The sequence below is a fragment of the Dryas octopetala genome, chromosome 8 (genome assembly GCF_963921425.1).
Source record: "Dryas octopetala chromosome 8, drDryOcto1.1, whole genome shotgun sequence".
Lineage (NCBI taxonomy): Eukaryota > Viridiplantae > Streptophyta > Magnoliopsida > Rosales > Rosaceae > Dryas > Dryas octopetala.
This window is the reverse complement of record NC_141373.1, coordinates 12065746-12088114: the sequence shown is the minus strand read 5'-3', so window position 1 is coordinate 12088114 and position 22369 is coordinate 12065746. Positions and strand designations below refer to the sequence as shown.

Sequence of the window (22369 nt, the reverse complement as noted above, 5' to 3'; positions counted from 1 at the left end):
GAATTCGTAATGCCCGTATCGAGTTCGAAAGGCTGTCTTTGGTACATCTTCCTCCTTGATACGAAGCTGGTGGTATCCAGATCGAAGGTCTATCTTGGAAAAGAAACAAGATCCTCTTAGTTGATCAAATAAATCATCGATCCGAGGCAGCGGGTATTTGTTCTTTATTGTGACTCTATTCAGCTGGCGGTAGTCGATACACATCCTGAGAGATCCGTCTTTCTTCTTCACGAAAAGAGCTGGTGCACCCCATGGTGATGTGCTGGGACGAATGAACCCTTTTTCTTACAATTCCTGAAGTTGAGTCTTCAGCTCCTTAAGCTCTGCCGGTGCCATTCGATGTGGAGGTATAGAGATAGGTGATGTGCCTGGATAAACTTCTATGGTGAACTCTATTTCTCTTTTCGGGGGTAATCCGGGCAAATCATCTGGAAATACATCTTCGTATACTCGCACAACTGGGATGAATTCAATCTGCGGTCCATCTTCTTTTTCGATCTTGAGGTTAGCGATTAAGCTCCTAAAGTCATCCTCTTTTAAGTTAACAGTTAATCTAGGATGGTGAGTTTCCCTATCCCCGTAAAATTTAAATGTTTGTCCATCCGATGTACTTACCGTTACCATTTTTCTTCTACAGTCAATAATAACTTGGTATTGTGTGAGCCAATCCATTCCAAGGATGATATCGTATTCCGACATGTCCATTATCATCAAATCAAAATATACTTTATGACCCGCTATTTCTATCATGCAATTTTTACAAATTCTATCAATTTTTCTAGCACCTCCTAACGGAGACCCAACTTTCAGTGGAAATTTCATGAATTCAGATTCTAACTCAAGGATGGATGCAAATGACTTTGAGATGAAAGAATGTGTAGCGCCAGAGTCAAACAATATTTTAGCCCAAGAATTAAATACTAGGAATGTACCTTCCACCATCTCTGGTTCTGTTGACTCCGCCTTTGCTCCCATAGCATACACTCTTGCCTGGGCAGGTTTTTCAGAACGTTTTATACCGGGTAGAGGTTTAGGTCTTATTTGAGTGGGTTGTCTTCCGGGACGTGGTGGCTGTTGTACCATCGGTGGCCTCCATTGGTTCTGTTGTGGCGGGTACGGAGTACGGTATTGGAATTGAGGTGCGTGAGGAGCCTGATATGTTTGCAATTGTGGACAGAATCGTTGGGAATGCCCAGCTTGCCGGCAGTGAGAGCAAATTATTGAGTCTCGGTTCACCACATTTGACTTTGGTGGCGGAAGTTGAGAAGGTCCAAACCTTGGGCGCTTGCTGCTTGGTCCTCCACTTGCATTCGTATGAATCCAATTTTTTCTTACCTCTGGAGTACTTCGTTCAGCTATAAGTGCTCGATCTACGACATCTGCATAACGAGTTAATTTTAGGATATCCACTTTTTCTTTGATTGCAGGTCGAAGACCTTCCTCAAACCTTTTTGCTTTAGTACCATACTAGATGTTCATCTTCTTATATATTACAATGTATTGTTAAACAAACAAAACATAGTACTCCAGCAAATTCTCTAAATTTTCCTTGGGTATTCCACATCATTGGTCATATTTCCGTCACCTGCATGATTTATTAGGGTGTGAGCTTTTAAGGCTCAATAGGGTATATTGATCCCTCATGGCCAGTTATCACATTTAATCAATGTCTCAGTAAAAGAAAATAAATACAGATAATGATTTTAATTATATGCAATGAGAATGTGTGTACTCACTCCTTAACCATTCCCGTTGACACATACCCAAGACAAACAGGCCTACACGTCCCATACCGTGCATCCTTCCACTGTGGCCCCGAATGTCCCAAGTATGAGCCAACACCCATCCGTCCCTTAAGCCCAAATATTTTGAATATAATTAATTCCACTTTTTCTTCAATAATTCTTCCACAAATCATGAGATCACCAGGTACATCTCCCTTTCTCCATGGTATCTCTAATAAATCACGAGACCACCAAGTTCATCTTCCTCTCTTCTTGGTGTCTCAATTAATCATTTTCTTAACCTTGTTCACAATCACACTTTTCTTATGCACTTATGATTATGCATGTAAAGACAAACATTAATGCATGTATAGAGAAATTAAATTGTACATGCATAATAATTCAACCTTACACAATTTGAGTATATCACAGACTTATGAATTTCACAGTGCACACACAAGATTAATAATAAAAGTTTATTTACAAATATAATGCACTTGATACATTTAATGAAGAAATAACATCACAAGTAATAAAGATAAATTATCACAAGAAAATAAATCACACAACATGACACAAGGATTAATTGTAATATAGTCCAATCATTGGGGAAATAGAGACCCTACCTTAATTCCTTGAGCACGAGTTCCTTCTTAGTCCGTTCCTATGTGTTCGGGTCTAAAAAGTTTAAAAAATATAGTTTAGATATAACTTAATTAAATTTAAATTTATTTCACTCTCTTTTTAAGGAGAGTGTAACTCACACTCTAACTTAGAGGTGTCGGATTGACGCGAAACTTGTACCAATGGACTCGTATCGAAAAATAGAGTTAGGAGGGTGAAAATTGGGCGAAAAAGGTCGCCGGAAATAGCCGCACGCACCACCACGCGCCGGCGGTGCGAGTGGGGTGGCTGGCTGGGCACTGTTCATCGTCACTTTAAACAGCCCCTGTTTTTTTCCAGATTTCCAGTTTTTTTATCTCATTTTTGACTCGACTTTTGACCTATCAAACGTTCACCAAATTGAGCAAACTTATACTTGTTTTAAAGCTCTACATCACCTCTTTACAACCATATAAAGAACATAAAAAACGGACGGTTAAAACTCAAGTTATAAGGCTCGAAAGGAGGCCATACAAACATGCGAATTTTCTGGAAAAATTTCCAGATTTTTCATACTTGTTTGTTTTTCATTTTCCTTCAATTCCAAACCGCAAAACATGTTTCTAAGGCTATAATAAGGCTATCTACAACCTAATTTTTAGTTTTACAACCTAAAAGAAAGGTGTGTAAATAAAATTATAAAACAACAAGTTTTAGAAAAAAAAAATTTGTTAAGGACACCCATGTTTCCATGGGTTCCTTAAACTCATCTTTCTTTATTCCCTCCTTGAGTTCTATAGAGGCTAAAAGCTGTGAGTTCCTACAATAAAGAAAAACCATAGATGACAAAAAGAGGTTAGTTTAAGGAAAGTTTAAAGAAAAAACTTCTAAGATAAAATTTCAGTTTCTAACCTTTCCTTCTCTAACACTTTCTAGTTCACTCTCTCACTCTCTCTCTCTCTCTCTCTCTCTGTGTTCTTTTCTCTGTTCAGTTTTTTTTTTTATTCGTTGCATCCGTAGGTGTGAGCTCTTCACACCAGCCCTCTCTTATAATCCAACTTGTTTGCTGAAATTTGGTTAAGTTCATTGGCTCTCATCATTGCCTAGAGGTGACTCATCCCTCTAAGAAAAATCAAAACCATTGATCAAGGCTTATGTGTATATGTAATTAAGGGGATGGACGTTGGTATTATCTTCAAAGCCATTCAGATTTTTTTTTTTTTTTTTAAGTTGGGCTTTTCATCTCTTGTAAAACAATTGGGCTAAAGCCCAAACTTAGAAGTTTAACCCAAATTTTTAAAGCCCATAAATATTATTATTATTTATTATTATTATTATTATTATTATTTTTTTTTTTTTTTTGGACATTACATTTATATTGTAGAGTTGTACCCACCACGAATAAAGGTGGGTGCATGGGCATGATTGCCGCTTGCAATACAAAGCAGCAAGCAATGAATGACTGCCTCACGTGCCCTCGTCATGATTCCAAAACTAAAGCAGACATCAGTCACAAAGCAGTAGTGATGGAGATTGGGGTTGATGGAGTTTGCCAAAATGGGTTACTCTCCAAAACCTCAGTCAGTCGTACTCATTCCTTTTGGCCTTTTCTGTTGTGCTGACACTTTGTTTGCCTCAATTTCTTAATTTGCGGTCACATGTCAACCAGGTTGTAGATCAAGGAAACCACGTTCTTTAATTTTGTGTTTAGGTGTGCCAATACACAGCTGAGAGGCCGAGTGTACGATAAATGATATTGCGCGAATCTAACTTCCAGTCAGACGACCGTGAACCCCTCGGTTACAAAGGTTCGAATGCCTTAGCTGCAAGGACTTAGGGTAGATGGGTCGTGTTGGGTGTAATGTGAAAACGTGTATGTTCTAGTGATGGGTGTGAAATCAAGATCAAACATATAATAGTTAACAGTAAAAATAAAATCAAGACTTAAATGATCTTCGAAATTATTTGTAATAATGTGAGTATGAACGGTAAAACGCATAATCTAAACTACTTTAATCTAGGAAAGCAATAATAAAGCAATAAACTTAATTATGCAAGGGAATAAAGAATAAGGAATTGAATCTAAACTAGCAATATGCAGATTAAATTACCATACTTGCATTAATTCCAATAAAAACCGAAGAACCTAAAAACTTTGATCCTAAGTTCTTGAGAGAAACCATGAGATTTTCTCAAGGACTTTGAAAACAGAAAATTTAAATGAACATAATAACAACCTATGAAGGTTTGGAGGCTTGATGCTCTTGAACTTCTAAGATTTTTCTGGGGTTTTTTCGTGTCTTTTGTGGTGAGACAAGGCCTCTATTTATAGTGGTAAAACTCTAATGGGTGCCTTGGATCCCAAGAATCCTGAAAGGTTGTATCGGGAAAGGATCTTAAAGAGTTATGACTCTTCGCCTTTTGGATCCTTCGGTTGCTTGTCTTAGTAGAACTTGTTTTCTTTAATCCGATCCATACGCTAGGCTCGGCCTGCTTGGCTTTTTTGGGCTTCTATTTTGCTTTGATGGATTCTTTCATTTATTGGGTCCATCTTTGCCAAGGCCCAATATTCTTCCACTCATAGCCCAATCACTAACAGTGCAAAAAATAGGTCCAAATACATTCAAATATTCATGTTCCCCTCATGTCCCTCTGTTTTTTCATTCAAAGCCCATTCCCCTTTTTTTTTTTTTTCCCACTCTGTCATGGCCCTCAGGATCACACTTCCACCTCCAAATCCCATTTCCTTTCAAATGCTTTTTTTTTTTTTTTTTTTTTTGCACTCCTTTTCATCATTCAACTTACCATGCAGATGCAGATAGATCATGATGCCAACCATGAGCCATGTATTGCTTTCTATCTCCCCCTTTGGGCTTTGCTTTGGTAGACCCTACCTCTACATTCATGGGTAGACCTCATGAGTTTGATGTGGGTATAAAATATGACTGACTTTGGTGTTACAGGATTTGCTTCATTAATATATTAATGGCTTATTAACTGCATTAGCATGATTGTAAATGGTACTTGTGACATGGTTTTCCCTTTCAATATTTTTCTTGTTTATAGTTTTTGTTGCCCTTATTTGATATTTGGAATCCAGCCAGTACATGTATAAATAGGTCACAATAGGTAGAACATTGAAAGGATTGATATCACTTTTTTTCAAACAAATTCATAACAGATCTTAAGATATGGGATTTGGTGAATTTCCACTTGAGATTGAAGACCAATCCACAAACTTTCTCATGTCTTTGTATGCAACTCTGTCTGCCATTGTTCATTTTCTTGTACTTATGAGGAAACCATTACACCAACAAGTTTGACAGAGGCCGCATTCCTTTCAAAACAACTCAATGTGGTTTACCGTACCATATATGTCCACTAATCATATTTGTGCAAACCACCGCATATCTAATCCTCAATTCCTCATTGAGATTTGACATATATCTTGATTCTGAAAGTAATAGTAAGCATTTTCCTGCTACTGCATGTTTCTAACTACTTTGCCATGCTTAGATTGGATTTGAGTTGAGGTTTTAATTTGAGAGTTAAACTCATACTTAACTCTTTTCTTATGTTATTTGCCCCTATACATTAACAATATTGTTCAGTTATTGTAGCAATATTTTTTTCTTATGATTTTTCATTTCATTTGCCACAGGGGGATGGTAGACAGAGTTGGATGGTTCACTCATTTGATATGTCAACGATCACCTTTTGTGTTTTGGGCCTCTGTCCTTGTTTGCACATACCTAATGTATTATTTATAATTATTCAGGCTGCATAATGCAAGTCCATCTCTCCCTAAAACATTTTTTGAGGGTATCTAAGACTCTCATTACTTTGGAGTCTTGGACTACATCGAATGACTTTTTTTACATTTTATTCCTTTTTCTTTTTCCCACTGTGTTTGAGAAGAACATCTCACACCAAAGGATAGAAGAGAACATTTGCAATGACTAATGAGGCTAATCCTTTTCACAAAGATCAGATTACCCTCTCGAAGAGTACTTTGGTAATGTGATTGCTAATGGTTCCAGGGTCACAGTAGGCTGAATAGTAGAAACTCCTCGCAACTGCGAAAAAGGTTTGCTTAATTAGAGATTCTATCTCATCTGAAGATTTTTGGAGCACCAATTCCACAAGTTGCTGCATGTCTGATTCTATTTCCTTTGTCATGATGTCCGAATTAGTTTCGTAGCTGCTACTGTCACATACCTGAGAAATAATAAACAAAAAAGCTAGTATCATCACAGCCCCATAACATTAAAATGTGGAGGAAAAGAGTTAGTCATTGAATTATCTAACCTTGTGCTTTTGGTTTTGGTAACAACGCAGTTGATTGCAGACTCTGTTAGTGATCTTAAAAAGTTGATCATGTTGTGGATTGGACAACAACCCCTCTGTAAGTGAAAGGCCAGCGGTTTGGTTTATCGTTTCCACCAGCAGCTCAGCTTCTTGTTGGTGTGTATCTCCTTTCTCTTGCCACTTGAGCAGCCACTTTTCCCACTACATACAAATAAGAAAAAAGAAAAAGAAACACAACACACCAAATTAAAGTGTTGGGATGAGTACTAAATGCTAATGGTAGCTTTCTATAGTTAGGTAGTGCACATAGTTTGTGATGGAGCATATATATATGGAACCGCAAAGCTTTTGGGGTCCTTTCCAAGATTTGGCAGGTAGTCAAAACCTAAAAAGTTGGGGTTGGGGGTGTTGTGGTAGAGAAACTCACAGCTTGATGCAGAGGGTAGCTAATGTCTTGACCATGCACCACCATTGCCTCCAATGAGAGGTGGTTTAGGGTAGCCAGCAAGGCCCCAACAAGTCCCTGCCCTGTCTTGTTTGTATTCGACCTCCTGTAACACAAAGCACATGTAAATGCCTAGGGGTGTCACACATACTAACAAATGCATAAATTTCCCATGTCTTTCACCTCTTTTGGAAGCTTGGACTAGACAGGAGAAATTCAATCAAAATGGACAATAGTCTCAACCCATGCATGTTTAGTTCATCTAATAAGATTTTGATTTAATCTTAGCTGAGACATAAATCACGACGGAGCACTTTCACATTGTTAATCCATTTTTTAACAGCTTAAACTTTTGGATTATAGTGATGCTCTAATTTAGTATAAGAGCAAACGAGATTAAACTCTTCCTCTTTAACAAACACATTGGGCTTCAAATCCTCCATCATAAAATGTACAAAGTCATTATTGGTAACATAGATGGCGTGCTTACCCCTGCTGTTAGTGGATCTGAAATCTTGAAACTATATAGTCACGATTAGAACAAGTGACTAGTCAAATCAATTTTTCTTTGTGACCTAACCTACAATAAAGTATAACTGTAGGGGTATCCTAGTGATGAACCTACTTGTGGAAATAGCACAATTGTGTGTTGGGGCGATTGAATAAAAACAAAGAGAAAAACCAGACATCACAAGAATTATTTATAGCAGTTAATTACGTACGTACCTTCCAAGCTCATAGTCTCGTATACTGGAATGGTTTCTGAATTCATTTACAAAGGCCCTCATATGCTCACAAGTACAAGTTTCTTCCTTGAAGTGAGACGCAATCGTTTCTATTAGAGATGTGGTCTTAGCCCATGCAAGTCGCTCGTTCTCTCTTTCGGGTTCGAAAATATTGGCGGCCGCTTGAAAATAAGCCATGAGCAAGGTGCTTTTGCTCAATCCATAATCACCAAGTTGACACTCTATGTACCACCTGCGTGTAATATGGCATATATATATATAGTCACAAAAAATGATAACAACATGTAGTAGAGGAAAATTCTAGCATTAGCATAAGGACACCTATGATATACAAACACGTTTTTTATTTTTGAATCTTGACAGATTTGTTTTTTCATTGTTAATGTATAGATTTCAGTACTAAATATATTTGTATATCTATATCATACGATATTTGGACCATAAATGAACTCATTTGTAAGAGTGATTAATGAATTTGGTTTTTTTTTGTTACTTTTGAATGTTGTCCAGTTCGATGATATGCAGTGCTTGGCAAATGTTGTAGTCAAGTTTTGCCAGCTCGAGATAGACATTATTGTTAACGTAGGGCATCCTGAAATAAACAGTGGTTAATTAGAATCAAACTTCAAAATAAGAATATCAAATATCTAAATGAAGAAGTTTAGAATCATAATTAATTAGCCTTTACATATTCTTGGGAATGATCCCAGATTTTGTCGATCCCCTTATAGGTGCATAATAATGCATTAATGCATATGTATAATTTGATTCATTAAATTCTATTAATGTAAGAAATGTAGCTCAATATAATGTCAGAATCTAAAAATGGGAAAACCAAAAATAGAATATTGAAAGAAAATAATTAAGATTAATTAATTGGTACCTGTAGAGAGTCTTGCCAATCCAAACGTCATCTTGACCGCCGTACTGTTCAATGTAGAATCTCGTCTCCAGTCGAGGTAAGCTGGCATACCATGGAATCTCCAATGCGTACCCCACCTGTTTATTTTAACAATCTTATTAATTACTTCATTGATATTAATTTAATTGATAATTAAAATAAAGAATTTTTTTTATTTATTGATATTAATTTAATTCAGTGTAAACATAGTTTAATATGACAAATAAATAAGTAAAACATTCAAGTTATACATAAGATGCATAAGTAATTAATAATCTACGATTTCATATTCATTTGACATGTTGGATTCATTTTTAACTTTATTCGCATATCTTACATAACGTACGTTTATTTATGTACATTATGAATAGAATCTCACGTCAGAGAATATAAAATATGTATTAAACAACTTACGTACCTAAACTAGCTCATTTATTTTGAAAATAGAATTCATGTCATCGAGTGTGACTTATGTATGTACCCGAACTCATATTGAGATCAAATATAATCTTACGTAGGAAATTCTACATGAACTAACATAGTGGATCATAATTCAATAATTCATACCTCACCAGGCAAATCCTTCGTTATGATCCATTTGTCTAGCAGCTCATTCGAAGCTTGTTTTTCTCTAAGGAATTTAGTTGAAAACTCCTTAGCATTCTCAAGAATCGTCTCTCCTAGAAACCCCACTTGAGAAGCCCTGTACAAGTTGTACATCCCAGTCACAGCTTGCGTGGATTGTCCAGCGACGCAGAAGAACTCACTCCCTTTTTTGAAATTCTTAAACACATCTGTCCCCATTAGCAAGAAAGCATGCATGCAGCACCAATAACTATCATTAATTAATTAGAAAATTTTAATTTATTGAATGAATAATGGATAATGCAGTAATTTTTAGGTGTTATTGTACGTGACCCTAATTAAAACTTACTAGCAGACACCTGATGGCCATGTAACCTCAACAATCTAAATCCCATCGCAGTGTCATCAATGTCAGGAACCTCCGAATTTCTTGCCCAGCATATTCCCTTTTCAGTCCAATATCTATAATTAAATGAAATATATTAAAATAAAGTAAATTTTTGTACCGTCTATGGTAATTTCTTTTTATGTATACTATCACTATATGCAAAATAGTATGTTGCACAATGTTGTAATGAAATAAATTCGTAATCTGACTGGTCATTTAAACGCTTAATGAATATTATAGTTGTTGGATAACTTAGTTGAAAGAGTTATAGAATTATTCACAATATACCCCAGTTCAATCTCCCTTCTCCCAACCTAAAAAAAAATTTAATAAATATTAAATTCTTAACGGTTGAATATTCTCTCAAATTTTGTATTTTGGCACTAATGGACAAATATTAATTACTTAACAAATACATGTTGTATTTGAATAAATGCGCTATCTGACAGACCATTTAAGCGTTTAACGAGCGAATCTAAATACTTATTGGTCGTTGGAAAAAAAAAAATTATTTAATGGTCGAATCTTTTCTCGCATTCTGTATTTAGACTGTAATCAGAATAAATAAATACGAGATCTGACACGCCGCTTAAGCACTTAATGAATGAATATTTAGAAGCTTGTCGATCGAATATTCTCTTACATTTAGTATTTTTATCCCCTATGTCAAGTAGTATTGTACCTGTAGACGTAGTTAATGCATTCCAGAATCTCTGGCTCGAAATACCTAGAGATTCCCAAGCGTTGTAACCGATCCACAGCCCAAAGGTGTTCAAACAAGTCAACTGGGTACACATTAGGGACTGAAACGGAAAACAAGAAATATTAATTAAATATATATTTGCCCATAAAAGCTTCGGTTAAATATTGATGGAGGAAAGGAGGTTGGACTCACAAGAGGCATGCAAATGCAGTGAATAAGTTAAAAATGAATAATTACCTCCCCCATTGAACTTGGTAACCGTTGTGTTCAAATACGACATGCAATTTGGATCTTTCGTCTGCATGAGTGCAAAGGCAGTGGAGGCCGGAGAGAACAAGAAGGAACCATCTTCGCTCTGCAATTTTAGAAGCTTTTCCCAGTCCAAACCTGCCATTCCCTCCAAGCTATACAGCAACGTTGTAGGCACTTTGTGCATTATGTCCCTCGGTATTCTAAATTCACCATTAATTAATTATGATTAAAAATTTTATGTAACAGGTGTATGCGCGATAAAAGACACGGCGACATAAAACGTATGCACGCAGCGTGATAATTAAGTAAATTCTTCGCTAATTATTACATGCATACACACCTGGGGGACCAAATTATATATTGCATGGATAAGGTTGCTTTGTTTATATAAAAAAAATTAAATTTGTGAAAGGCTGCAAAAGATAATGATGAGTAAGGTTTGGGTTCTGAAACTACCTTGTCAGCTTTAAATCTCTCATGGCATAAATCTCATGCAGCACTGGACAGTCATCAGGTACTTCCAGGTTTAAACTTCGAGCCATTTCAAGAATCGAGGGAAAAACGACTTCGAACCCGATCGGCATGTGTTCTGCATTCTCGTTCCCAAGCTTGCTTAAGTTCTCCTTGAAATATTTCATACCTGCAGTACTCGTTAATTAAAACAAAACAAAATAATAATCATAACAATTATTAATATTATTATAAAAATAAAAAAATAAAAAATATTGTTAATTACCTTTTTCACATTTGTCTGGGTGAAGATTCCATGATTTTAGAGCAACAACGCATGCCAAGGTGTTGATGATCCGATCATGAGCGGTGAAAATTTGCTTGTCGCCCCAAGAACCATCCGGGAGCTGATTGTTGGCAATCCATTGGAGGGAGGATGGGAACTGAGGCGAACCGCAGCCGCCTCCGTTAACGTCCTCCACCAGCGCCACCCACGCAGTGTCGTAAGCTGACACCGTGATCTCGCCGTCCTCCATCGACCCCAGCATCGATTTTATGGACTCCACATGTTCCTTAATCTTATTCGATATACCAACCTTAATTCAAAATATAAAATATTAATTAATAAAGTTGATTAATAGTTGATTAAGTTCATTAATTGATGATTAAGCAGTAGTACCTTTGGATGAGCTTGTTCATCGTCATGTATGTCATCCTCCACAATCTCGTGCCACTTTCTCACTGTCAGACCATTTTGTAACACCTCTGCATAATGTGGAGAAATACATGCAGGCCGGAGAGGATGATATATATATATATATGTGAAATGTACAAATGTTTCTATGTTGCTTGTTTCCAGCAGCAAGATAGATATCAGTATATCCCAGTAAAAAAGCACTTTAATTAATTTTTGTTTCTTTTTTTTTTTCTTCCTTTTTTTTCAAAAGAAAAAAAGAAACAAAAACAAGAATATAAACTTATATACCTTGAGTGCGAGGTTTGGATACAGCATTGCATTTTGAGAGAGAAACTCGTTTGTCTTTAACCCCGAGCAACCAAACACCTGCAAATTAAGAGGAACATCTTCAAATCATGCATGCAACAATATATATATGTATATATTTTGTATATTCTCAACGATCCATCATCCATTTATCCATGACAGAAAGAATCAAACTCGAACAAGTTTACATTTCGATTTTCTCTCTTCAATTTCCCAGAAACCAAACAGAACAATTATGGAAGATAAGAAAAAAGAAAGCAAGATCAGATTAATTAGTGAAATATCTATCTACAATTCTACACAAAAAATCTTGAAAAGATTTTAGTGAAAGCAAAAATACCCACTTCTTGATTATAACTGCCCCCACTTAATCATAAATGACCCAACAAAAAGAGAGAGAGAGAGAGAGAGAGAGAGAGAGAGAGAGAGAGAGAGAGAGATGGGGTGACATGGAATGGACATAATGATGATGATTTTTTTTCCTGTATGTGGTAAAAGCCTTGAAAGAGGAGGGAAAGCAAAAAAGAAAGCAAAGATGGGGTGACATGAAATGGACATAATGATGATGAATTATGAAACAAATATTGGGAATTAATTAAGCAAGCACTCACCGGCCGGTAAATATTTGGGTTGAGAAGAAGAGGTGGGAAGTTTGGGAGACAAAGAAGGCAGAGAGAGAAATAGGTGGTGGGTGGGGTGAGAAGACATGGTAGTAGTGCTGAGTATTTTTGTTTGCTGCGCAGTAGAGGAAATGAAAAGCGGCATTTAGTAATAGAGAGGCAGCAAGCAAACAGACGTTGGCGACCGACAATAAATCTTTAAAAAAGAAGTTGGTGACCGACTTTTCTGTTAAATATTAGGCAAATTGTAAATGTGTTAGTGTATATACAATAATAAAAGAACAAAAGTGTTCATATGACTAATGATCTGCGCATAACGACAAGTCATATAAGGCTTAACGTCATGTCGTTTGGGCTGGGCCCAAAGGATAAGCCCCTCCTAAAGTTCCTAGGCTCCGACCCTTCCTGGGCTCCTAGCCCCTGACCTCTTAGGCTCCGGCCTCCTAGGCTCCGGCCTCATAGGCTCCGGTCCCCTAGGCTCCGGCCTCCTAGGCTCCGGCCCCATAGGCTCCGGCCTCCTAAGCTCCAGCCTCCTAGGCCCCGACCCGTGTCGACTCATTCAGACCCACGAGACAGGTGACACGTGGCGCTCCTACAGTGCGAATCATTACAAGGGACACGTGTCATCACCGGATTGGTTGACACTCTTCCAAAGATACTATAAAAGAGGTTCCTTCTTCTCACAAAAAGACGATTCAATCAATATTATACTATTCACTCACTCTGCTCTCAGATCTCTCTGAACACTGACTTGAGCGTCGGAGGAGCTTTGGCCGGTACCACACCGGTGCCCTTCCCGCTCACTTTTGTGTACTTGCGCAGGGTGCTTTGGATATCATTCCCTTTCATTACTCACCAGTCGGACCCAGCTACCCGTTCCTGCCCCACTTCGACGTGTCATCCACTCAGTGGTGGGTCAACGGGCCTACGTGGTTCGACTCGACGTTGACTGCTCTACCATTTTTGAGCATCAACAGTTTGGCGCCGTCTGTGGGAAAGTAGCAATTTTCCCCCATTTGATTCTCTACCCTCAGTTGAGGTGCACGGACTTCCGACCTTCCGACCCCTGCAATGTCTGATGGAGATCCTATTCTCGACCAAGTCGACAACACCCCGGTGGGTGACAAGCGAGGCAAGAAGACTGCCGAATCTGACCAGGAGGCGTACATCCAGCGATTGGAGGCTCAGCTCCAACGAACCCAGGAACAGCTCGACCTTCAAAAAGGTGCAACACAGCTGTATACAGAATCGTCATTGTTCTAACATACAGCTGTAACAAAGCTGTATGTTAGAAAAATACATAGATTTGTATATGTATGTTGTTTCTGGTTTTTTTTTTTGGCACAGTGAGAATAGTCATTGTTCGATAGCGGCAATAAATAATAATTGTCACTGTGACAGTAGCAATCAGGTGATTGTTACTGTGTGACAGTAGCAATCAGGTTATTGTTACTGTGTGACAGTAGCAATCAGGTTATTGTTACTGTATAACAGTAGCAATCAGGTTATTGTTATTGTGTGACAGTAGCAATCAGGTGATTGTTACTATCTGAATTTTGTGATTTTCTATGGTTTGAATTTTGGTGATTGTTGTAACAAAATATGTTAGTTATCTTCAATAGGTGATTGTTACTATCAAACAACAACAATACCTGATTGTCATTGCTACGCAGTAGCAATAAATAATTGTTACTATCAAATAATAATAATATTTGATTGCCACTGCCCGGCAGTAGCAATAGGTGATTGTTACTATTCGATAGTAACAATTATATTTTCTATTAAAACGTAAAAGATTATGGATGCCTCATCTTGATTTTTTGTATTTTATATTGGTTATTATTTAACATGTTTTATGACATGAAAATACATAAATTATTATTTGGTTTTTTTGAGTAGTTTATATACCAATTGGTACTGAAATGGAAAAAAAAAAAAAAAAAAAAAGGAAAAATGGCATTTTAAAAACACTGTAGCGCGCTACAGTAATGTCGTCACTGTAGCGCCGTTACTGTAGCACTGGGTTTTTAAAAAGTGGGCCGCTACAGTATTTTACTGTAGCGCTTGGGCCGGATGAATAGTGAATTTTAAAAAATGGACTTTAAAAAAAAAAACCCTAATTTTAATCGTACAAATAAAATATTATGTAAACTATTTAAAACCCCCAATTTAGAGCTAGGTTCTCTCATAACCCCCACCCTAAATCAACATCTCCCAAAACCCCCTATTATAAACTTAACCTCTCTCAAAACCCCCTAATCAACCTATATCCAGCTAGATTTGACCCCCTCTATTTTGAAAATTCCGATTATAACCCTTGGCTATTGAAAATCAGATCTGAAATTTCATTTCTCATTTTCACTCTCTCTCTCTCACGTCTCTCCCCTGCCAGCAAGAACTCACCTTCGCCGCCCCTGTCACCGGCGCATGGCGACGGTTGCCGGCGATACTAGTCCCATCACGCTCACCTCTCCTCCCTCTTCCTCTCCCTGCCCTCCACTCTCCGCGAAACCAAACGTCGACACCGGATCGGGTCTAGGCAGACCCGAGCTCCCTCGCCGGCGATCCACCGATTCCGGCGACGACAAGGTGCCGGACCACCATGGATGGCTTCCTTTCGTCGTCCCGAGTCCACTGGTGCCATCAGAAGATATTAACGACCCCTATGCTCGCCGTTTCGAAGGAGAGAAGCCGGCGACATTCTCGCCGGCGTTCTCTATTTTCCGACAGCCATTTCCGTCGAGTCAGGTACCCATCTTCTTCTCTTCGTTGTGCTGTTTAGTTCTATGTATTTGGTTTGGTGCAATTGTTAATGAATCGGAAAACCCCAAATCGATCAGATTAGCTTCATTTTTCTTTTCTTTTGGGTTTAATTGACTTCATTTGATGAGTTTGGTTATTCAGAAGTTTAATAGGTGCGTTCAATTGCTAATCAGTTTCATTTATATTCAAAGTCAAGAAAGCTTGAAATTGGTCGATCAAACTAGCCTAGCACTTTCTTTTCATTGTTTTTCATTTGTACGTCTTTAATTAATTTGCATTGCATGCCTTCACCACACGGCTAAATTAATTTGCATTGTATAGGTTCATTGTTAAGTCATGTAGAATCATTAAAAACGTGAAATGATAAGAATTGTATTGAAATTAAACAGTTTCAGTTCGTGAAACAGTTTCAGTTTATGAAACAGTTTCAGTTTGTAAAACAATTTCAGTTCGTGAAACATTTGCTTTAAATGAATTTTGAATGAAATTATGGTTCTGAAATATGATGAATCAAATTTGCAGGTAGAAACAGATCGAGGCAGTGGCGACTGTCGTGTACTCGTCGCACGTGAGGTGATCGGACGACGTTGTATTATTGGCTACTCCTCTCATCTCAATGGCTTGTTGTATTGTTGTTTTTTTTTTTATAAGGTTGCTGTGTTCTTTTTAGTGAAACGAAATTCAGTAAAGGTGTAACTGTTTTAGTGAAGTGTAATTGTTTTAGTAAAGGTGTAATTGTTTTTTAATTAAGGTGTAATTGTATTTTAGTCAAGGTGTAATTGTTTCATCACTTAATTCAGTTTCAGTAAGTGAATTTATAACTTAATTCTTCAATTTAGTGTAACTAAATTTCTGAAATTCAGTTTCAGTGTAACTGAATTCTTGAAATTCAGTTTCAGTGTAACTGAATTCTTGAAATTCAGTTTTAGTGTAATGAAATTCAATTTCAGTGTTTGATTTTAGTTTTAGCGAAATATTGAGTTTTAGCACAAAAACTTCAATTCCAGAAAAAAAAAAAAAAAAAAAAAACAGTTTCACCAAAATTCAGTTACAGTGACGTCAGCACGTGTCATCATGCGTCAGCATGTGTCAGCGCGCGTCAGCGCACGTCAGAAGGTTTGGGGTTGGGCTTCCAGCTGTCTTGTGGACTTGCTTGGATGCGGTAATGGTTGGGTTCTAATGGCATACATGTAAATTAATGTAATTAATAAGCCTAAATTATTAGTAGGCTTATCATTGGGTGTTGTTGGTGTGTTTGATTAAGGGTGGGTGCGGCAACAAAGTTTTCTCTGTAAATGGGTGTTATAAATTAGGGACTATAAAATATTATAATTAATTATCACAATATAAAATATAACTAACAATGGACATATTTTTTAATTTAAAATAAACAAATAAAAATTATAGAAATCAATAAGGGTATTATGGGTAAAATAAAATATTTATTGTTGTTGTGATTCACTGCAGTTTTCAAAAGTACCTAGAAATCTGTTTTTTGTTTTTGCTGTGGGGAGTTGAGAATTGTGGGGAAACGCAGTTTTTAATTTTTTTACCAAACACCAAAATTGTTGTAGGTGATTGAAAATTGTTATCCACAGCAGTTTTTGGGTCCTCCACCGCAATCCCAAACAAGGCCTAAATAGGGTACGTAGCCAAATTCCTTCAGATTTTTGTTCCATCCCCTAAGAATGCAGTTACTTAGGTTTAGATATCTTAAATTACAAAGACCAGATAATGGAAAACAAAAACTAATTGGCTCTTTCATCTTGTATGAATCTGGAAGGGACGAGAATATTCAAAGGTTACCGAATTAATACCTGATAGTCATGAAATATCGAATCCTTAACATTTTTTAAAAGAACAAAGGGAGGATATATATATATACATATATCTGATTTGGCTGATTTTTTACATAGATAATCTATTAATGAAGATGTAAAAAATGAACGATTCGGATCGACACCAAACGATTTGTGTGGGCCCCACATGATCCCTCATTCGAAGGCCCCTTTATATATATGTACATATATATATATATATAGCAGCTCTGTTACATAATTTCTACTCACATCATGCAACTCCAAACACTTTTTTCGCACACTTTCCCATTGTTGGCCAAGTTTCAGGCATCCAGAAAAATGAAGAGTTTCAAGAGACTTCACAAGCAAGTTTTTTGCAGTTGCTTAGATTCAAAGTAAAAAGGCCACTTAGGAGTTCAATTGACAAAAGAGAAGCTTTTCAATGCCAGTCTCATCGAATCAAAGCACTGACAGACGTTCCATATTTCCAAAAAAACTAAGGAATCTTTTTAAATTTTGAGCAGAAAAGAATATAGGTTTCAAGAGATTCCATTCCGATCTTATTAGGAAGACTCTCAAGACTTTTGCAGTCTCCAAAATTTAGGATAATAAGCCTTTTGAAAACTTCAACGGATTGATGAATCTCAACTAAATTTTCACATCCTTCAAGATCAAAACTCTCAAGATTTTGAACCCGGGGTCCTAATTATTCTTTGAGAATGGCAGAGTTTGATGAATTTCAGGTTGTCAAAATGTTTGTTTTCTGAGCAAAGAAAAAAGAGGGAGAGAAAGAGAGAGAGAGAAAAAAAAAAAAAAAAAAAGGATTTTGATTTCTGTTATTGTTTTTCAGAACTAACTAGTAATTACAAGAATAGAGTTATATAACTGTGCTAAACTAAAACCGACTTAGCTAACTAACCTTAGTAGCTTAACAACTGTACTAACAACATTACAACCAACTGTGCTAGATGATTGACGTGGCAATCACACAGCCAGACAAACCAAGCCTATTAAACCATGTTAACAGCCTCCCTCAATCTCAGGGTGGTGCAGCAAGCCTGAGATTGCTTCGAAGGAACCTGAGTTGGGGAGGAGGTAAACTTTTTGTTAACAAATCTGCAAGCTGCTCTTGTGTAGCAATGTATTCCAACCTGATGTCTCCACGAGTAACTCTCTCGCACAAAGTGAAAGTCAATCTCTATATGCTTTGCTCAAGAATGAAAAATTGGATTGGAAGACAATGCTATAGCAAAAAGATTATCACAGTGCATAACAAGTGGAGAAGACAAGAAAACATGAAGATCAAGCAACAGTTGACGTAACCAGGTTAGCTCAGCAGCTGTGAATGTCATTGCCCTATATTCGGCCAAAGTAGAAGGCCTACAAACACTTGGTTGTTTCTTAGAACACCATGAAATAGGATTGTTGCCTAAAAAGATAATGTATCCAGTTGTGGACCTTCTTTCAATGGGATATCCTGCCCAATCAGCATCATTATAGGCAGTGAGATCTAGAGGTCCAGGTTTAAATTGAAGACCAAACTCCATAGTACCCTTCAGATATCTCAAGATGCGATGCATGGCTTTGTTGTGCTTATCAGTGGGGGCATGAAGAAATTGACATACAACGTTCACATAGTAAGCTATGTCAGATCTTGTAAAGGTTATATACTGAAGACCTCCCACCAAACTTCGATATAGAGAAGGATCAGCTAGCGCTAGAGGAACACCATCATCTTTTAAAAGCTTGACATTTGGTAAGGAAGGAGAAGAACTAGGATGACAATCTGTCATACCTGCCTTGTGTAATAGATCCTTGATATATTTTTGTTGAGACACAAATAGACCTTGAGAATTAGAGGTAATATGCAACCCAAGAAAGTACCTACCTAAGACCACCAAGATCTTTCATATCAAATTCCAAAGAGAGCTGAGTAATAATTTCTTGAATAAGTGAAAGATTGTTACCTGTCATGATGATATCATCAACATACAATAGAAGAAGAACCACTGAAGAACCAGTAACCCTCACAAAGAGAGAAGAATCAGCTGTAGAGGCCTTGAAACCAAGAGCTGGAAGATAAGTAGTGAATCTTTCATTTCAAGCCCAAGGAGCTTGTTTGAGGCCATACAAGGATTTTTCAAGTTTGCACACATAGGTAGGATGATTAGAATCAATGAAGCTGTGTGGTTGTTCCATATAGACCTCTTTATGTAAAATGCCATGGAGAAAGGCATTCTTAACTTCAATTTCCAGCCATACTGAGCAGCAAGAGCAAGAACTAGTCTAAGAGTAGAGTGCTTGACCACTGGACTAAAGGTTTCATCATAATCTAAGCCAGCCTCCTGATTGAACCCTTTTGCAACCAATCTGGCCTTGTATCTTGACACTGAACCATTTGAATTTCTCTTGATTCTATACACCCACTTGCACCCTACAAGATTTTTGTGAGAGGGTAAAGGAACTAAAGTCCAAGTACCTTGCTTATGTAAAGCCTCAAACTCCTCATTCATAGCTGCCTGCCACTCTGGGATCTTAGCAGCTTGAGAATAGAACTTAGGTTCAAACTGAGTATGCAAAGCTGCATGGAAAGCCTTTGGTTTATGAATACCAGACTTAGATCTTGTCTGCATACTATGTTTGTTGAAGTGTGTCAATGGAGGAAGCTCAACAACAAGAGATGGAGCAGGCATAAGAGCAAGAGGTGACTGAGAATCATCTGAGAAAGTAGGAATGTTCAAAAAAGGAGAATGAGAAAAGAAGACACAGGGGAGTGTAATGAAATAGACTCAGTGTAAGCATCATGAGAGGAAGTAGGCATAGGCACTGGCAAGACATCAGGTTGTGGTATAGGCATAGGCATAGACTGTGGTGAATAAGATGGTGATTAGCATGGAAAAACAGTAGAAGGAACAGGAAAAGAAATAACATATGGTAAATGAGATGGAGGAGACGATGAGGTAGAAAATTTAGGATGCAAAGGAATACACAGTCTCATCAAATATAACATGCCTAGAGACATAAGGTTTTTTGCAAGGTAGAATCATATCAAAGATATCCTTTGCAATTAGGAGCATAGCCAAGAAAAACACACTGAGTAGTTCTTGGTTGCAATTTTTGAGAAGTGTATGGCCTAAGAAAAGGATAACAAGCACATCCAATTTACCTTGAGATGATCAACAGATGGAGATAGATTTACCAAACAACAATTCATATGGTGATTTGTGAGAAAAAAAAATAGTAGGCATTCTGTTTATGAGATAGACAGAGGTAGCAAATGCATGAAACCAAAATTTATGAGGTAAATTAGCTTCTGTTAAAAGGGTAATGGATGTCTCAACATGTATGTGCTTCCTCTTAGCAATGCCATTTTGCTGAGGGGTATAAGGATAAGAAAGACAATGTTTGATACCTTTGAGGCAAGAAATGTTTGAAAGGGTTTATTAATGTATTCATCGGCCTCCTCCATCACTTTGAAAGATTTTGATAGACTTAGAAAAGAAAGTATGCACAAAAGAATGAAAAGATACAAATATAGAGAACACATCAGATTTATTACTCATTGGAAAGATCCAAGTGTGACTAGTACAATCATCAATGAAAGAAACATAATACAGTAAAACCCTATAAATGAATGTTCGATAAATTAATAACCTCGTTCAAAAAATAAAATCTTCCGGTCCCAACTCAGGCCAGTGTACTAAAATAATAACCTCACTAAATGCATAAGATAATAATTTTTCTTAAAATCCTTTAGGGCCTAGCGAATATATAAATTAATAATTGATGTTATATATTAAAGAAATAGCACATAAAAATTCATAATACATATTAAGGAACTTTTTACTTAACAACTTCTATTTTCTCAATTCAGCCGTCTCAAAATATGTTTCTAAAGTCGTTTGCCTTTTCTTTGTACCTAAGCCGAATTGAACCTCATCCTTAATTTTTTGCAATGCATACACCACAATGGGTATTTTTTTTTTTTTTTTAATTTTGAAAACACTTGATTTTCTAGTTCTTAACTTATCACGAAAATGTATGTATATATATGTACTTATCTTGAATACACTTATCTTCTAGTTCGTAATCCATGTATGTATGTAGTTATCTTGAAATCACTTGATCTTCTAGTTCTTAACATCCATTTAAAAGTTTAAAATCATACATGTATCTTTGTTCTTTCTAGTAATTCATGTATTTTTTTTTTTATAAGATACATGTATCTTTGTTAAAAAAAAAAAATAATACATGAACAAAAAAAAAACATAAAACTCTTTTTAAATTAATAAATATTCATTTATCAATAAATTAATAAATTATTCATTTATCGATATATAAATAACCATTTTAAAATAATAATTTTTCTTAGTCCTCATAGTATTAATTTATAAGGGTTTTACTATACTTGTATCCTTGAACAGAAAAACAAGGTGATGGTCCCCAAACATCACTGTGAACAAGTTCAAAAGAGGTTACAAACCTATGACTAGAAGAGGGAAATGATAGCTTACAAAGCTTGCCTGACAAACAGGATTGACAAACTAAGTGTTGTGCATTCGAGGAGGAAGAGACAACTCCATGCTGGGAAAGAATGTGTGAGACCACCACATTGGAAGGATGTCCCAACCGCTTATGCCATAAAGCAGACTTCACTGCATGTCCTAAGAAAGCAGAAGAAGAAGGAAGACAAGAAGGAGATGAAACAGACTGTGTATTTACAAGAGATGTGGATGATATGGCTTTAGGTAGGGGTAAAGACCATTATTGCTCAGCCCCTTGAAGATGATGCTCCTTGTGTGCCTGTCCTGAATGTAAAAGGAATAAGCATCAAAGATTAGTCTACAGTTGTTATCAAGACACAATTGGTGAAAAGACAACAAGTTGGCAGTGATCTTGGGAACATGTAGCACATTTTTAAGATGAAGAACATTAGAGTGAAGAGGTAAAAAAGAATGACCTATGTTCTGCACACTAACTCCTTCACCATTCCCAACAGTAATAGCCTCATTTCCAGGATATGTTTTAACATCAGAGAGAGTAGCAAGCTCTGAAGTCATGTGATTAGTGGCTCCAGTG

At 36.8% G+C, this 22369-nt stretch overlaps 2 protein-coding genes across 4 annotated transcripts; both read right to left on the bottom strand.

Moving 5' to 3' along the window:
- Window positions 1–285: 285 nt before the first annotated feature.
- Window positions 286–1083, bottom strand: LOC147277271 (uncharacterized). Its single transcript, XM_086255615.1, has one exon. The coding sequence runs from the start codon at window positions 1081–1083 to the stop codon at window positions 286–288; it is 798 nt and encodes a 265-aa protein (XP_086111741.1).
- Window positions 1084–6314: 5231 nt separating this feature from the next.
- LOC147277270 (ent-copalyl diphosphate synthase 1-like) lies at window positions 6315–12831 on the bottom strand. 3 transcript variants are annotated; one of them, XM_086253036.1, is made up of 15 exons: window positions 12720–12831; window positions 12091–12168; window positions 11785–11879; window positions 11392–11701; window positions 11112–11295; window positions 10641–10855; window positions 10383–10503; window positions 9662–9774; window positions 9295–9521; window positions 8710–8825; window positions 8320–8418; window positions 7807–8058; window positions 7063–7186; window positions 6636–6836; window positions 6315–6545 (listed from the first exon to the last, which is right to left on the bottom strand). In XM_086253036.1, exons 1-15 carry the CDS (start codon window positions 12814–12816, stop codon window positions 6315–6317), a joined length of 2463 nt encoding a protein of 820 aa, XP_086109162.1. In that variant the 5' UTR covers window positions 12817–12831. The 3 variants fall into 3 exon arrangements, with proteins under 3 accessions (XP_086109162.1, XP_086109164.1, XP_086109163.1); XM_086253038.1 differs by having other exon boundaries at window positions 7063–7190; window positions 7841–8058; XM_086253037.1 differs by having other exon boundaries at window positions 11785–11870.
- Window positions 12832–22369: the final 9538 nt, after the last annotated feature.

Excerpts from the sequence above, each read along its gene's own strand:
- LOC147277271 (XM_086255615.1), bottom strand. The coding sequence starts at position 1,083 with ATGGTACAACAGCCACCACGTCCCGGAAGACAACCCACTCAAATAAGA.
- LOC147277270 (XM_086253036.1), bottom strand. The coding sequence starts at position 12,816 with ATGTCTTCTCACCCCACCCACCACCTATTTCTCTCTCTGCCTTCTTTG. Across the intron at positions 6,837-7,062 it reads GCTACCCTCTGCATCAAGCT|TGGGAAAAGTGGCTGCTCAA; the intron begins GTGAGTTTCTCT and ends ATTTGTATGTAG. Across the intron at positions 6,546-6,635 it reads ACCAAAACCAAAAGCACAAG|GTATGTGACAGTAGCAGCTA; the intron begins GTTAGATAATTC and ends ATTATTTCTCAG.